General features: G+C 55.1%; 1 protein-coding gene across 1 annotated transcript; it reads left to right on the top strand.

Moving 5' to 3' along the window:
• Nucleotides 1-4,205: 4,205 nt before the first annotated feature.
• Nucleotides 4,206-16,912, top strand: VASP (vasodilator stimulated phosphoprotein). Its single transcript, NM_001003256.1, is given in 13 exon segments — nt 4,206-4,255; nt 11,129-11,300; nt 11,392-11,557; nt 12,618-12,711; nt 13,205-13,254; nt 13,387-13,628; nt 13,782-13,882; nt 14,488-14,539; nt 14,694-14,733; nt 14,934-14,979; nt 15,135-15,225; nt 15,881-15,938; nt 16,065-16,912. Coding segments are annotated over 13 exon segments (1,155 nt in total). The 5' UTR covers nt 4,206-4,250; the 3' UTR covers nt 16,103-16,912.
• Nucleotides 16,913-17,134: the final 222 nt, after the last annotated feature.

Here is a 17,134-nt window from a genome sequence, read left to right as displayed (position 1 = left end):
ATTTTAATGATATAACTCAAAATAAATTTCATATATGTATGTATGTATGTATAAAAAACCCTAGACCTTATTTCTCTTGTCATGGGGCAGATATGTATTGGGCATCTGCTGTGTGCTAGACCCTGCTCACAGCCATCAACCAGGCGGGACCACTGAAATCCCTGTCACCCCGAGGGACACACCTCCTAGTGTGTGGGGAGACAGCAAACAAGGAAACAGATATTACCATCTCAGATACTGATAAGTGTCTTAAGGCAAATAAAACAGGGTAGGGTGGTAAGATGTCTGGGGGGGGCTACTTTGTTTTTTAAATTGTATTCTTTTTAAAAAAAAAAAGACTTTATTTATTTATTTGACAGAGCACACACAAGTAGGAGGAGTGGTAGAGTGTGAAGCAGACACCCTGCTGAGCAGGGCGCTGGATGTGGGGCTTGATCCCAGGACCCCGGGATCACAACCTGAGCCAAAGGCAGATGCCCAACTGACTGAGCCACCCAGGCACCCCCCCTGTTTTTGAATGGGTAATAAGTTCCCTGGATTCAAAATTCAAAGGGTACAAAATGGTATACAAAAATGAAAAGTCTTTCTCCTCCCTACCCCTTAGCCACTCAATTTCCCACCTGGGGTTTTATTTTTATTTTTTTAAAGATTTATTTATTTATTTATTTATTTATTTATTTATTTATTTATTTATTTATTTATGATAGAGAGAGAGAGGCAGAGGCAGAGACACAGACAGAGGGAGAAGCAGGCTCCATGCTGGGAGCCAAATGCAGGACTCGATCCCGGGACTCCAGGATCGGGCCCTGGGCCAAAGGCAGGTGCTAAACTGCTGAGCCACCCAGGGATCCCCCCCACCTGGGGTTTTAAACAGGGGATCCGGGGAGATCTCTGAGAAGAGTGCAAAGATCACAGAGAAGAGTGTCCCAAGGCACAAGGAATAGTCAGTGCAAAAGCCTAGAGGCTGGACGGAACCTGGTATTTTCAAGATGAAGTTTGATATGTCTCGAGATGTCTATGACCATCAAATACCCATTCTCTATCCTATTAGTAACCACTGTAATGAGTTTGGAGTGGATCTTTCCAGACCTTTTACTCGGCAGTGTGTGGTAGCTTTGGTGTTTCCTTGATTTTTTTTTTCTTTTCTTTTTATTTATTTATTTATTTATTTATTTATTTATTTATTTATTTTTCATACCGTGTATCATTTGGCAGTTACTTTTTTCCCCTCGGTGATACCTTGGAGACTACTTTCATGCCGTTTACACACCTCTTTTTTTTTTTTTTTTCTGCTGCCCAGCACTGCAGACAAGGTACAATGTACAATGGTTTTGCTATCCATTCTCCTCTTGATGGATGTTTATTTTTTTTTAAAAGCTAGTATTTACTTATTTGAGAGAGACAGAGAGCATGAGCAGGAAGGCGGGGCAGAGGGAGAGGGAGAAGCAGACTCCCTGCTGAGCAGACAGTCCCATGTGGGGCTCCAACCCCAGGACCCTGAGATCATGACCTAAACCAAAGGCAGATGCTCAACTAACTGAGACACCCAGGTGCCCCTTGACGGACATTCAAACTATTTCCAATTTTTTGCTTTCACATCACTGCTGCCACAAAGATCCTTGATCAGGCTTCTTGTGTACACATGCCACTTTCTCTAGCACAAGGGTCCTGTTACCTGTGTTGTACAGCACCTGAGCTCAGAATGGTTTGTACAGGGCTGCCTGGGTGGCTCAGTGGTTGAGCGTCTGCCTTCCACTCAGGGCGTGATCCCGGATCTGGGGATCCAGTCCTGCATCAGGCTCCCTGTGAGGAGACTGCCTCTCCTTCTGTCTCTGTCTTTGTCTCTGTCTCTCTGTGTCTCTCATGAATAAATAAATAAAATCTTTTAAAAAATGGTTTTACACTTTTAAAAGGATCAGAGGAAAAAGGGAATATGTGAAAGAGCCCCTACGTCTGATATGCCCGAAATATTTACTATTTGGACCTTTATAGGAAAATTTGCTGACTAAAGTGCTAGCCCTCTACAGAAGGACTAGCCCTCACCCTCCTATTTCACAGATGTGAAAGCTGAGCAACAGGGATGAGAAAAAAGTTGCCCCAAATCTTCCGGAACTGGGGTTCTCATTCTGTTGGATAAATGTCTATTGAACTGCTGTTGTGGGCCCAGCTGGATTGAAGGAGGCACACAAACTGATCAAATTGGGGAACTGGGGTGGCTCGGGGGTTGAGTGTCTGCCTTTGGCTCCGGTCGAGATCTTGGGTCCTGGAATGGAGTCCCACATCAGGCTCCCTTCAGAGAGTCTGCTTCTTTCTCCCTCTATGTCTCTGCCTCTCTATGTCTCTAGTGAATAAATAAATAAAATCTTTTAAAAAAAGATACTGATCAAGGCTACCCCTGAACCCAAAGAACTCACAGCTTAGGAGAGACAGTGGGAAATAATTATAACCTAGATGGAGGAGAGTTCAAGCTCTCCCAGAGTAGGGCAGAAAAGGGGAGATGAGGGGAGCCTGGGTGGCTCAGCGGTTTGGTGCCTGCCTTTGGCCCAGAGCATTGATCCAGGATCGAGTCCCACATCAAGCTCCCTGCATGGAGCCTGCTTCTCCCTCTGCCTGTCTCTGCCTCTCTCTGAGTCTCTCATGAATAAATAAATAAAATCTTTAAAAAAAGAAAAGGGGAGAAAATTACTCAGTTATTTAGAGAAGAATTAATGTCAGAGCATGGCCTGGAAGGATGAGGTGAAGGAGGTCTGAATCCAGGTAGAGGACCTGGCTTGAACAAAGGCTGGGAATGGTGGTTCTCTCCCCTAGTCAGCTGGGTCCTGTGAATTGTTGGTTTCACACCCCTACCTTGCACCTAGGCACCCCTGTGATTCAGGAGCTCAGGCAAGAGGGCTATGGCCCAGATTTCTTCCTTTACCTTCAGGCCTCAGTTTACCCACTTGTGAACGTTGAACCTATGATTTCCCAGGCATCCAGCCCCAGGGTACCTGACCCGGGCCAGGTGGCGCTCTGCGGGAGGGGAGTGGCCACCAGTGGAGTCACATGGGGCGGGGCCTGCGGGACCCGCTGCGGAAGCTTGGGAGGGTGTTTGGGCCTCAGACCCAAGCTACTGCGTGGGGGAGGGGGTTCCTAGGAGCCAGCACCAGGTGGGTGGGTGCCCCTGCCTCCGCGCCCTCCTATTGCTGGATGATCCCGCCATCCTCTGCGGGCGAAACTGAGTCACGGCGGGGGTGCGTGGGGAGAGGTTCCAGGGGTTTTAACCACACAGGAACCTGGAGTCCCATCCGCACCCAGGGGCAGCGCCGCACCCTCACCCCTGCCCCCGCCCCCACCCCCACCCCCACCCCCAGGCAGTGAGTCAGCGGCCGGCCGCGCCCCCTCGGCCCACTTCCTCCTCACCTTCCTGGGGCGGGCGGGGGGCGGCGAGAGGGATGGGGCCCTCCCCGCCCACCCCCCCCTGTGCTGGGGAAAGGGGTTCATCCCTTAGTCACCTTTCATATATTAGCAGAGAAGAGAGACGCTGGGGGTAGCATTTAAGGTATCATTTAAGGGGGAAAATTTGAGAGAATCTATGCTTAACCAGAGGATCGTCTTCGCGCCCACCCCCCAAATTGAGCAGAACGTGAAGAAATGGAGAAGTCGTTGGGGAGGGTGAGCAGGAATTGTCCCCATTAAGATCCTCCTAAGAATTTCCATCGTAGGAGCGAATGAGCGATCAGGAAGGATCCCTTGCCCTCCACCAGACCTACCCCCTAATTTGGGGGTGACCCTCAGCGTGCATCCCCATTTCTCTAACGTTGGGGAAGAGGTAAATAGCGGAAGTGTAGGGTTCCGCGTTGCCCTTTTAAGCGCCCTTCACCCCCCCCACCGCCTAGAGGTGTCCGCGGCCCCTTTAAGGCGCAGGGCATTGTGGGTGCGGGGAGTGGAATTTTGGAACGAAATGTAGCGAAGAGAAGTACAGTAGTAAGAGTAACATTGTACCCGCCGCCGGCCGAGGGGGCGCGCCGGGGACGGGACGCCGCACCCCCTTTCTGCCGCAGGGACCCCCGATCAAACCTCCAGAGGGAGGAGGCGCCTGAGGACCCGCCCCGGCCCCGTCCACGTTCCCCCCCAGGAAGCCGGACTCTATGGGGCGGGACCCTGGGGGAGACTGAGCAGAACCTGGAGCCAGCCCCGAACCCCTGAACCTTGAGCCAGGGGCGCCCCGGGAGCACCCACCCGTGGGTGCGCCGCCCTCCCGCTGAGCAGCCATGAGGTGAGCCTCGAACTGCCTCCAAACCCTTCCGCGCTCCGCGCGGGCTCCCCGCCCCGCCTTTGTCCCCCTCCCCCAGCTGGAATTTGGGGACAGGGCACTGGGGGCCTCGGATTTGAGGCCGAGCCCCCTTGGACGAGTTCCAAATACTGACCGCTTCGCCATGACTCCTAAGGCTCGGGTGGTGCCTCAGAGGTTCTCTCGGAAGCCCTCAGATTTGGGGGCGCCCCGAGGACTCCCGAATTTCTTAAAGACTTTTTCAGAGAACCTCCAAGTTGCCAGATCCTGCCAGCATGGAGGCCAGAATTAAGGCAGGGCTCAGACTACCCCCCCAAAAATCTCAACTCGGGCTCCGGGAGGGATTGAGGGGACCGGGTTGGGGGTTCCTGGGACCTGGAAGAGAGATTCGGGACGTAGACCTTGGTTTGCCGGGTCTGCTTTTACGTGGCGCTGGAAAAAGCCTTCCCAAGTGGGACCTCGCTTCTTAACTTCGGGGGCACTTAACCCCTTAAATTTCGGGGGGCTCTCGTCCTCCGGTGGAGGTGAGTGCAGACGAACCCACGGACCCGGACAGCCTCGAGGGTCTGGTTGGGACTCCCCTCCCCCGCCGCTCCCCACCCACCTTCTGTTTAAAACAAGCGGTGCCTAGGACGGAGCTCCAGGGCTCGGCGCGGAGGGCGGCTCCCCGGCCCGGGGCCAGGAGGGCGGCCCCGCGCCCCCACCTGTGCGTCCTGGGGAGGGAGGGGGCGCGGCAGCTGCGGGAAGAGGGGCCTTTGTCTTCCTGACTCACCTGTCGAGACAGCTGGTGTTGGGGGGGCGGGCAAGGAGTGCAGTGGGCCGGCTGCTTTCCCCACCACGCGCCGCCCCTTGCTCTCACCACCGCCCCCCTACCCGGCCCTCCAGAGCCGTGGGGTGGGGGGGGGGGCGCTGTAAAAAGCTTCAAGGTCATAGCCCTCTCCCCCTGGGACCCAGGCTCCCAAGACAGTCCCAGACACCTTCCCAGGAATTTAATCCTGGGGTTGGGGGGCCCAGAGGACCCAGGGATTTTTGTCTTACCGGGTCGGACCTCAGAACTCCTGGGCTCACCTGAGGGCGGGGCCGGGGCGGGCTGGGAGACCGGAGTAGACCCTCCCCCACTCTCCCCTCCCCCTGGCCCCCCATAATCTCTCCCTTGGGGCCCGAGCCTGACAATACTATCTCCCTTCCTCCACTCTCTCAGGGACTTCCTGCCCCCAAAGCCCCCAGCTTGAGGGGGAGGCCCCCCGAGGAGGACTGGGGATTAACCCCCTGGTGCCCACATCCTCCCACTACCCCCACACGCCCCTGCCCTCTGACATCAAGAGTCGCATTGCCCTTTAGGACCATTAGAGACCCCCTCCGCCTGTGTTCCTTCTGATGTGAAAGTGTTGGAGCATTTTGGAGTGAGGGGGCACCCACGGACACCCACCCTCGAGGTCTCCCGCCTACCTACCCCCCATTATAGCCACATCCCTCCGAGGCCTGCCCCGGAGAGGGGGCATTTTGGGGGGAGCCAGGCTCTCTTCCCTCACCCTCTTCCCAGGGGACCCTCCTCTCCCACGGCTGCCCCCCCGCCCCGCCCCCCGCCCCCCCTCGCGTTTCCGGTCCCAGGCACCGTGGAAGGCGGATGGCGGATGTCCGAGTTAGTGCTGCCTCACTCACTGTGAGACCGTAAAAGGGCAGGAGCAGTGTCTGGGCCGGCCTCCCGCCCCCCCTCCCCCAGGCCCGGAGGCCTTCGCCCTCCCACAGGGTCCCCCTACTGTTGGCCGCGGCCAAAGCTCCCACCTCCTGGGGGGTGGGGGGGCGGTGGGCAGGGGTTGAACTGCTGGGCCTCCCACCGGAGGGTCACTCGCACCTCCCCAGGGGGTCTTCCCTGCTGATGGCCACGCCCAACTCGCTGCGCCCCCTCTTCCAGGACCTCTAGGATTCCAAAAGACCCCTGCCCCTGCATGAGGGCAGCCAGGGAAACTGAGGCTCGCCCTAGATCCCTCAGGCAGTGTTGAGGGAGGGGAGGGGACTGGGATCCTGCGACTTGACTTCTGTCTGCTTTGGCTGGGCGAAGAGAGGATGTTAAAATGGAAAGTTACAAGATATAGTTCTTTTTCTCCCAGTTTGACAAATATTTGTTAAGTGTCTGCTGTGTGCGAGACTCAGCTGGGATTCTGGGAAGGCTCAGAGAGGGGGCAGAGGTCTGAGAATCTCAGGGCAGAGGGCTGCAAGCGGTATTTAGGTCCATTTCTTTCCTCTTCCAGGAATGGTAATTATTATTACCTTACAAAGTTGTTGTTTTTTAAATAATAATAAGAGACCATCTGATCAAACATGTGCTCTGTGCCAGGCACTGTATTATTCTGACTGCCCCACCTCCATGGGTCAACTGAGACACAGAAAAATTAAGCAAATAACCTATTCAAGTCAGTTTGGAAGTAGGCAGCTCTAGATTTGAATTTAGGGCAGTCTCCAGACTACGATGCTATTACAGAAAAAGGAAAATAAAACGTTTTAATGGTATTAAAAAAAAAAAAAACAAGTAACATGTTTGCACTATGTGAACACTTAAGATAATGCAGATAAGCAAGAAGAATCTTTTACCTTTCTGTTCATTTATGGGAAACTGAGGCTTATAGGGAAGGAGCAGCTAGAGTGAACCCACACAAACCCAAAGCCCATAGATCTGGTTCTTTGTACAAGGTTGCTTCAAAGACTTGCAGTTTTGGAAGGGTTATAGTTGGTGTGTGCATGGGGGTTTGCAGGGAGTGGATTACAAGTTTTATGGTTTATTTATTTATTTTTATTTTTAAATTTATTTATTTATTTATTTATTTATTTATTTATTTATTTATTTATTTATGATAGTCACAGAGAGAGAGAGAGAGGGGCAGAGACACAGGCAGAGGGAGAAGCAGGCTCCATGCACCGGGAGCCTGACGTGGGATTCGATCCAGGGTCTCCAGGATCGCGCCCTGGGCCAAAGGCAGGCGCCAAACCGCTGCGCCACCCAGGGATCCCAGTTTTATGGTTTAGAGAGACTGTGGGGTAAATCCTGAGGGGGGATTGAAGGGGTGAAGGGAAGGGCAAGCCTCTAATCTGGAAGGCTTGAGTAAACCAGAGTGACTATGCTTGATTGCCTCCAGTGATGAGAAACTCTCTTTCTCAGTTAGGACGTTCAGCTCCCTCATGCAGAGTGTGTGCCAAGTCCCAGGTCCTGAACTTAGGGCTTTTCTTATCTCTTTCAATCCTTACAGCAAACCCAGTGAATTCTGGTTTCCAGGCCTGGAAACTGCAGCTCAGAGAGGTGAAGCCACATAGCAAGGGAGTGACTTGAACCCTTTGTCATCCACCACATGTTTTCCAGAATGCAGGGACTTCCTGGGGGAGGTGCAGGGTGGGGGTGGGGGAGGGTCCTGAGCTGGCTGAGAATAAGACTCTCTCCTGGGAAATTGAGGGAGCAAGACCCCAGGAGCCCCATGGGAATCAGGCACACCCCTGTTTCAGACCCACTCCCCGCTTCCTGGGCTGTGGGATTTTCCATCAAGCTTTTACCTGGTTTAGAGTTTTGGTTGTTTTGAACTTAAGTAATGAATTGGTGTTTTCTAGGTAATACCGCCCAGAGGTTGAAAAAGAAAAAAGAAATGAGCAATTCAAAAGCGTAAACAGCACTAAACATCCATTTCCTCCCTCCTTCCTCCGGCCCCAGCTGCCCTCTTCCTAGGAGACAGCCTCTGTTAGTCTCCTGAGAAGCTTGAGAAGCGGCCTCTGCTTCTATCACCTCGTTGCCTTGTGTGCGGATATATTTATATCCTTTCACCTTTTTTTTTAAACCCCTGATATGCACCACTTTATACCTCGCCTCTTAAAAGATTCAGCCTAGCTGTTTCCTCATCTTTAAATGAAGTTGAGAACTTGGGTAGACCAGGGTTCAAATATGAGCCCCTCCGTGTACTTGCTGAATGACCCGGGACAAGCGTCTTGACCTCTCTGTGCCCATGGTCATTCATCCCTTAAAAAAGGGTAAGTGCCAGAGCCCGTGCCATGAGGTCAGGTGTAAATTGGGGCCCAGGACCCCAAACAGTGTCCGGGACTCAGGCCAACCCATAAACATCAGCGCCTTTGTTAAGAGTTTTTCCTTTTAACGATTAATGACTCATTAGCTAATTTGGCAACTAGCGAGTACCTACAATGTGCCAGGCACGGTGCTAGGTTGTGGGGACATAGCAGGCGGACGGAAAGAAAAAGAATCTCTGCCCTGACTATTTGGTAGGGGAGACAGGGGTCTCTCTCAGGTAGGATCCCTGCTGTGAAATACGGAACTTGGGACCAGAAGGAGGAATTTTTCCAGACAGGGTAGTCAGGGAGGGCTTCTCAGAGGAGGTGACGTGGAAGTGGAGACCCCAAGGAGACAAGACTAGGTTGAGGAGGAACAAGTGCACAGGCCCGAGAGGGTGATCTGTCTGGCATGCTGAAAGAGCGGCACGGAGCCCAGTGGGGCTGGAACAGAGCAGTGGGGCTGGAACAGCAAGCTTGAGGGAGGGAAGAGATGAGGTCAGAGATCCCACAGCTCACACAAACCACAGAGAGAACTCGGCTTTTAGTCTGTGGGGAGCCACGGGAGCTTTCCGAGAAGAGGAGGGACCTGATCTGACTGGTGTTTTAATAGGATCCTTCTTTTTTTTTTTTTTTTTTAAAGATTTTTTTTTTTTTTACTTCTTTTTTTATTTATTTATGATAGTCACAGAGAGAGAGAGAGAGAGAGAGAGGCAGGCAGAGACATGGGCAGAGGGAGGAGCAGGCTCCATGCACCGGGAGCCCAATGTGGGATTCGATCCTGGGTCTCCAGGATCGTGCCCTGGGCCAAAGGCAGGCGCTAAACCGCTGGGCCACCCAGGGATCCCTTAATAGGATCCTTCTGCCATAATGGGGACACTGTGGCCTGGAGAGGGGCAGGACCAGCCTGGGGTCACTCAGCAGACTCCCAGTTCTCCAGCCAGGCCAGAGACTCAGCAGGGCAAGACTGCTTGGGAGAGCAAAGTGCAGCCAGGGTGGGGAAGCAGCTATAGCCTCGGGCGCCTGGCCAGAGTCTGCCCTGGGTGTGGGTAGCAGGTGTGGGCGAGGCCTTAACCCTGCGCTGCCAAGGGCAGTGGGAACCAGAAACAATCCCCGAGGCTGCACTTGTCTGGAAACAGCACCTGATATTTGGGTAGGGCCCACGCAGTCTTGGGGGGTTAAGACTGTGGACTTGGGTGCCAGGTGGCCGGGCTTCAAATCCTCGCTCTGCTGCTTCCCAGCTGTGTGATCAGGGGCAAGTCGCTCAACCTCTCTGGGCCTCCATTTATAGTCCTCACTTGCAAAACAAAGATGAACTAGTGTCCATCTTGAAGGGCTGTGGTGAGAATAAAATGAGCATCTCTTTGGAAAGGGCCTTGAGTGCCTGACTCGCTGAAGTACACCCTAAGAAGGAGGTGCTGCGGTTGTATAAACTTATGGGGGGGAATGGGGCTCAGCTTCCTGGCCTAGGAACCAGGAGCTGGGTCAGCTGAAGGGGCTTTCCCTGCCCTGCCTTTACCACATCAGCGTCACGCCCCAGCCTCGGCCTCGTGGAGACAGCCCATTGCCCGGTATAATTTATCTCCCCGGAAACCTCTCACCACCTACTTCCTCTTTTAAGGAAAAAGTCTGCTGGGGGTGGGGGTGGGGACTAGTGGTTCCCCCTGGTCTGTGTGTGACCTTGGGCAAGTCACTTCCCGTCTGGGAGCCTGAGTTTCCTCACTGGGGGGAGGGGACTTGGAACCTCCCCAGAAGGGACTGGTGGGGGCTCCGGAGGGATGTGGCTGTCTGGCTCCCCAGTGGTGTCTGTTCAGGGGACCGTGAAAGGGATGCTGACAGTTACTAAGCACTCAGTATGTGCCAGGCATTGTGCCAAGTGTTCTGTGCCTGGACTCCATTTACTCCTCCCACTGCCCCAGGAAGGGGGGGGGACTGTCATTTTCCCACTTTGCAGGCAAGGAAGATGAGTACAGGGTGGGGAGGTCACTTCCCTGAGTCATGGAGTCAGTGTCTCAGTGAGGATTCGAACCCAGTTCTGTGGATGTCAGATCCTGAACTCTGAACCAGTTTCCTGACCCCTCCCTGCCAAAGCTGAGTCAGATGTCACTTTATCCAGGAAGACCTCCCTGACCCTCGGGCCGGGGCTGGCACTGTCTGGGGACAGGACTGGCTCCTACCCCAGAGGGTGGGGCCAGGACTGTCTGGATCATTGCCCAAAACCCAGGCTTGACAGAGCAGGGAGCGTCTGCTGGTGGCCGCCGGGGCCCGGGGAGCCGGATGGATGGGGCGGAAGAGTCTAGGCTCCTGCATCCATGCCCAGCACCCTGCGGACCTCACCCTTCCCCTCCCCGCGTCTCAGCTTCCCCTGGGGACCGGAGCAGGCAGTGAGGGCCGGGGGGGATGGTCAAGCAGGGAAACCGAGGCTGAGATCAGCAGGGGGGAGCTAGTCCCGGAACTCCTGCTCGGTCCCCACCGGCCCTTCTCCCAAGTCCACCCTGCCGGCTCTCTCACCTGTGCACCCCCGCATCTGCCTGCCTGTCTCACTCCCTTCTGTGCTGTCTCTGTTTCTCCAGCCCCTGCCTTTCTGTTTGTTCTCTCCCCTATTCCAGATCTGTCTCTGTCCACCTGTCTGCTTCTCTCTCCCCATCTCTGCCTCCGTCTCCCCGTCTGCCTCTCTCCTTCCCCCCACTCCCCCCCACATCACATGCCGGGAATCTCTGAGTGTCCCCAGGTGACCGAGATGGAGGTGACTGGCCTCTGGAGGGTGCAGGCCGTGCCCCCTCCACTAACCCGCCCTTCCCCCCCTCCCCGCAGTGAGACGGTTATCTGCTCCAGCTGGGCCACTGTGATGCTTTATGATGACAGCAATAAGCGATGGCTGCCGGCAGGCACGGGCCCCCAGAGTTTCAGCCGCGTCCAGATCTACCACAACCCCACGGCCAATTCTTTCCGGGTTGTGGGCTGGAAGATGCAGCCAGACCAGCAGGTGAACCTCCGCCTCCCTCTCCCTCCCCCTCTCCCTCCACAGGCTGCGCCCTGCACCCACCATCCTCACCCATCTTTCCCCTCCTGCCAAGGTGGTCATCAACTGTGCCATCGTCCGGGGTATCAAGTATAACCAGGCCACCCCCACCTTCCACCAGTGGCGCGATGCCCGCCAGGTCTGGGGCCTCAACTTTGGGAGCAAGGAGGATGCCACCCAGTTCGCGGCGGCCATGGCCAGCGCCCTTGAGGCTCTGGAAGGTGAGAGTGGGCAGCGGGGAAGCACGGAGCCCTGCCCGGGGCCGCCGCTTCCCCACTCGCAAATTAGCCCCCTTCTCACGAACTGCTGTTGCACCGCTACCGTGGGAGGATTATGGTGCGGACTCTGTAGAGGTGCCTGTGTGCCCCATGCGCACCCCTGTCTAAAACACACAATTCCTAAGGGTGCGGCCTGCTCCGTGAGTTTTTCCCCCGGTGACCGGTGACCGCCTCTCCGATCCAGATCCTTCCAGCCCCTAGAAGGCTCCCTGTGCCCTTTACTAGATCCCCGTTGTAGTGGTGGGTCATCAGTTAGTTTTCTGGCATCACTATTAAGAGAAAGCTCTCCAGCTGGTATTTCATAGACGTGAGCATGCACACGCATCCCCTGAGCATGGGGGTGAATGCAGATCCTGGTTCATCCCCTGAGCTGGGGCGTGGCCTGAGCCTCTGCATTTGTAACCAGTGCCCTGGTGATGACAAGGCTGCCACTCCATGGGCACAGCAGAGCGAGGCTTTAGGAAACCGCTGTGCATCCAGGGTCTGGGGGCAGAGGTATTTGCTTCCTGGAGAAGCCTCAGTGCCAGTGGGGAAGGGCTTGCTTGGCTGGGGGCACAGAAGAGTATGGTGGGTGGTTCAGGTTGCAGGAGCCAGAGGCCTGGAGGTGGGTGAGGAAGAGGCTCCCAACCTTCCAGTGTTCTTGGGCTGGGGTCTGAGTGGCGGTGACAGTGGTTAAGAGCCTGGATGTTAGAAATCAGCCTGAATTGGTCTTGTTCATGCAAATTCTGGTCTGTAAGACATGGGCAAGTGACTCAGGAAAGTTCTGGGCTTTTGCTCGGCATCATCACAGCACCTGCCTCTTATCGGCTCAGTCACGGGAGGCCAGTCAGGGGAGGCCAGTGCTGCCCCTCATCCCACGCCCCAGCCTGAGGGTCAGACTCTTGGAGAAAGAACGAAGCCAGTGCCTCTGGCACAGATTCCTGGGAGAGCTGAGTGAGAGTATCATGGGGTGGGGCCAAGTTCCGGGGTTGACTCACCACACTTTCCAACTCTTACCTTCCAGGAGGGGGGCCTCCGCCACCCCCGCCACCTGCAGCACCTCCCACCTGGTCTGTCCAGAATGGTCCCGCCTCAGAGGAGGTGGAGCAGCAGAAAAGGTGGGGCCAGCCCCTGGGTGGAGAACCCTACCAGCACCAGAGCTCTAGGATGTTCCAGAACCCCAGACTCCCAGAGTCCAGAACTGTCCAACTTTCAGTTTCCAGAATGTCCCTACTCCCAGGAGGCTAGACATGAAGGGCTTTCAGGAAACCCCACCTCCTGGAGTTCAAGAAACTCCCATACCCAGAGTTGCAGAACCTTCTGACCCCTCAAATCCCAGCCCCCCACATTCCCAGAATCCAGAAGTTGGCTGTTTAAAAGATCTTGGGCATTTTGTAATTCAGATGTTCTTGACAGTCTGATGACAAGAATGCTAACATCTTGGTCTCACTCTGTCCCTGCCCTTCCCCCCAACTCCTTCCCCGGGTCCCTGGGGGAGGAAGGCGAGGGTGGGGATTGGCAGTCAGCCTCCCTGGAGATCTGGGAGAGAAGGGGGGGTTGCTGGCCATCCTTGGGGCCCTCAGTGATGGCAGCTCCATCACCCCTTCACAGGCAGCAGCCGGGCCCACCAGAGCACCTGGAGCGCCGAGTCTCCAATGCAGGTGATTGCTCAGTGGCCTTGGGGGGATGGGGACAGGGGTAGGGGGATGACCTCCCAAGGAGGGGGTGGGCCAGCTGGATAGGAAGGAGTAAGGCTCCTCTCTTAGCATCCTCCTTTTCTGTGTTTCTTCCAGGAGGGCCTCCTGCTCCCCCAGCTGGGGGACCGCCTCCCCCTCCAGGACCTCCTCCTCCTCCGGGTCCCCCCCCACCCCCTGGTGTGTCCCTCTCAGGGGGCTCTGCGGCAGGGCACGGAGCAGGGGGAGGCCCACCCCCTGCGCCCCCTCTCCCCACAGCACAAGGCACCAGTGGTGGGGGAACAGGGGCCCCCGGTCTTGCAGCAGCCATTGCCGGAGCCAAACTCAGGAAAGTCAGCAAGGTGAGGGGGCCACGTATGGCTGGATGTGGGGGGATGGCCCTGATGGGATGAGACCAGAGTTGCAGGGGTCGGAGGGGGGAGTGGGGCCACAGGAGGGCCAGGGGGGCTAGGAGGCCCACCCATAAAGCCCCTTCTTCTTTGTCGTTTCTCCAGCAAGAGGAGGCCTCAGGGGGGCCCCCAGTCCCTAAAGCAGAGAGCACTCGAAGCACGGGCGGGGGGCTGATGGAAGAGATGAATGCCATGCTGGCCCGGAGGTGAGCCTGAGCCTGGAGCCTGGAGCCGCCAATGCCTTGGAAAGCTCTGGGAAGAAACCTCTCAGACCTGCAGTTAGCACCTGGAGATTCCAGTTCTGTAGGGCCAGGTTGGGGGAGGGCTCAGATTCCCATCTGGTTTGTTTCTTTGGGTGAAAGTTCCTTCTGTGATAGGCAGGTTTGGGATCGACAGTGCTGGAGATTACATTCTCCTGAGATGGCTGAGGTTTGGAATCACCTGGGGGTAGCCTCCAGAATGTTCTGAAACCCTGAATTCTAGAACCTGAGGAGGTCTCCCCTTAGAGGAGATCCTGCCTCGAAATCTTGGAAACTCAGATTCCTAGAATCCCAGCCATGTAAGATCGAGAATCCTCCACCCTTAGACTTTTGTGATTCCCAAATGTGAGAATCCTAACCCCCCCTCCCCCCACACACACACCCCAGTTGGAGAACAGCACTCTCTTTAACTTCTAAAACTCCAGTTTCCTTACCCTTTGAGGATTCCAGAACTCTACACCTTAGCATCCACCTTTCTAGAACTCTGGTAAGAATTACTGAGTGGCTGAGGGAGGGCTGAAGTCATCTGTTTTTGCCTGTCCCTCCTGCAGAAGGAAAGCCACACAAGTTGGGGAGAAACCCCCCAAGGATGAATCTGCCAATGTGAGTTAGGGGCTCTTCCTGCCAGGTGCACCTTAGGCTGTACCATTCGGGTAGGGATACTGGGGAGGGCCGGGGTGCGACAGGAACGGGGCGGGGTGACGCCAAGGCGAGGATCAGCCGGCGGTCTCATGGCAGTTTTATTTCCCACCAGCAGGAGGAGCCAGAGGCCAGAGTCCCAGTCCCAGCCCAGAGTGGTGAGTGGAGCCTGTCTAGCCTGTAGGGCCTCCGGATGCCCTGTTCTCAGGGGGAATGCCCCCTCCTGGGGGAGTCTGCAGGCCATGCTGCGGACTGTAGTCCCTTGAGACCCTTTGAACAGGAGCTGATGAGGCTGTGGGGAGACTGAGGCGGGGCCTTCCTTGTCCCTGATCTTCCTGATTTGTTGCCTGTCCTCCAGAAACTGTGCGGAGACCCTGGGAGAAGAACAGCACAACCTTGCCAAGGTGCGCCATCAGTGCTGGGTCCCTCCCCTCCCATAAATAGATGGATCTGTCACCTTTGTAGGAAGGGACACCAGGCGACCCTTGGAACGGGAAGCAGGGGAGGCCGACCCTTTCTCTAACCTCATTTCTGTCCCAAACCACACTGACTCTCCTAGGATGAAGTCCTCTTCATCCGTGACCACTTCCGAGGCCCACCCCTCCACGCCCAGCTCCAGTGACGAGTCAGACCTGGAGAGAGTGAAACAGGTAGCTTGGCGGGGGGTGGAGGGTGCGGGGTCGGGTGTTGGGAGGCCCCGGCTAGAAAGGGGCCACAGGTGGAAAGGAGATCTGGGGCCAAACTCCGCCATCCATCTGCCCTGTGATTCTGTGAAAAGGCCTCAGAAACCTCAGTTATTCAGCCTGAGAAATGGAGAGATTGAATCAGGTCAGGGATGACACACATACCACAGCCTCCTCTTCCAGCGCCAGTCACAGACCTTACTAATCTATCACTGCACTCATTCCTGATGAGCACCCAGAGTCCTTTCCAGCACACTAGCCCCAGACAGCACCAATCGGAATTGGCAGGAGACAGAAATATATTTGCCAGCCCTAATACTGGATGCTCTCCAGTCCTTTTCATCTGGCTCCAACGATCCAGAATTTTCCCTGAGAATTCTCCAGTCACTCTCTGGCCTTATCAATGATGTCACTGTGTGTGTGTGTCCCCGCGTGTGTGTTGGGGTGGGTAAGGGTCTTGAACCTTCTTCCTCTGGCCATTAAGAAAGGGGGGGGGGGGGGGCTTTCTCTTTAGAAAGGGGGGGAGTTATTTTAAAAGGGGACTTTCTCTTTAAAAAAGGGGAGCTTCATTTCTGCAAGTCCAGGGTGCCCTTCCTGATTGGTTGCACCCCATTATTTCCAGGAGCTTCTGGAAGAGGTGAGGAAGGAACTGCAGAAAGTAAAAGAAGAGATCATTGAAGGTGAGGTGGTTTTTGAATTTTAAACATTTGTTTTGGAGGCATCCCGTCTCCTGGAAAGGGCCCTGTTGTTGGAAGGGAAGGCGGAAGAGGCTCTGCCCATGACCCCTGCTCCTTGTTTCCTTCCAGCGTTTGTCCAGGAGCTGAGGAAGCGGGGTTCCCCCTGACCACAGGGCTCCAGAAGATCCTGTATCTCCTTTCTGCACACCCCGCCTGTCACCCTGCTTTCCCTGCCTCAACTCGACTTGGAATTGGCTAAAGACCACACAGGAATGCATCTCCCCCACTCCCTGTCCTACTTGGAAAATACCAAGGGGGTGTGGCTCCGTGGCCCCAGGGCCACACCCATACTGGCTGCTGATTGGCTGGGGAGGCCCCCACCCTTTGCTCCCTTTGGTCCTTCCCCTTCGCCATCCCCTTGGGGCTGGTTCCTCTGTTGGGGATTGGGGACCAAGTGACCCCACAGTAAGGGGGAAGGAAGGAGGGAATCTCACATTCCCTTGTTCTAGATTCACTTTAACGCTTAATGCCTTCGAATTTTTGTTTTTTTAAGGAAAAAAAAAAATATATATATATTTAGGTTTTGGGGGGAAGGGAAATTTTGTTTCTCTTTCGTTTTGATAAAACTGGGGTGTGGGGAGTTTTTAAATGCTATGCCCAGGGCTTGTCCCCTTTGGAGCAGCTATTTAAGGGGGAGGATGTCCCACCAGGCTGGGGGCACCTCCCCCACCCCCACCCCCACCCCAGGGAGCTCCCTTCCCTTTGGCTCCTTCCCCTTTTCTATGAGGAATTAAGATGCTATAACTTTTTGGAACCTCAGTTTTTTGGTTTTTTATTTGGGTAGGTTTTGGGGTCCCCCTGGGGAAATAAGATGAGGGAGAAAGGAAAGGGGGAGGAAACCTCCCCTCTCCCACCTTCACCTTTAGCTTCTTGAAAATGGGCCCCTACCGAATAAATCTGCCAGTTTTTTATAAATATGAAGATTTCTGGACTGATTCGGAGGGCTGCTCTGGTGAGGGTGGAGGTGTGTGTGTGCCCCTCCCGGCAGTGATCTGCCTTCCCCTCCTCTTTCTTCTTCCATCCTGTATCTGCTCCAGTTCCCACAGGCTCCGACAACCAATCTGCCACCCTGGAGAAAGCTAAGGACAGTCCCTCACAGTGTGGCATCAGGCAAGTCCTGTTGCTACTCCTGGGCCTCA

This window comes from Canis lupus, chromosome 1 (genome assembly GCF_011100685.1).
Source record: "Canis lupus familiaris isolate Mischka breed German Shepherd chromosome 1, alternate assembly UU_Cfam_GSD_1.0, whole genome shotgun sequence".
Lineage (NCBI taxonomy): Eukaryota > Metazoa > Chordata > Mammalia > Carnivora > Canidae > Canis > Canis lupus.
The sequence above is the reverse complement of the archived record's forward strand: the minus strand, read 5'-3'. Positions and strand labels throughout refer to the sequence as shown.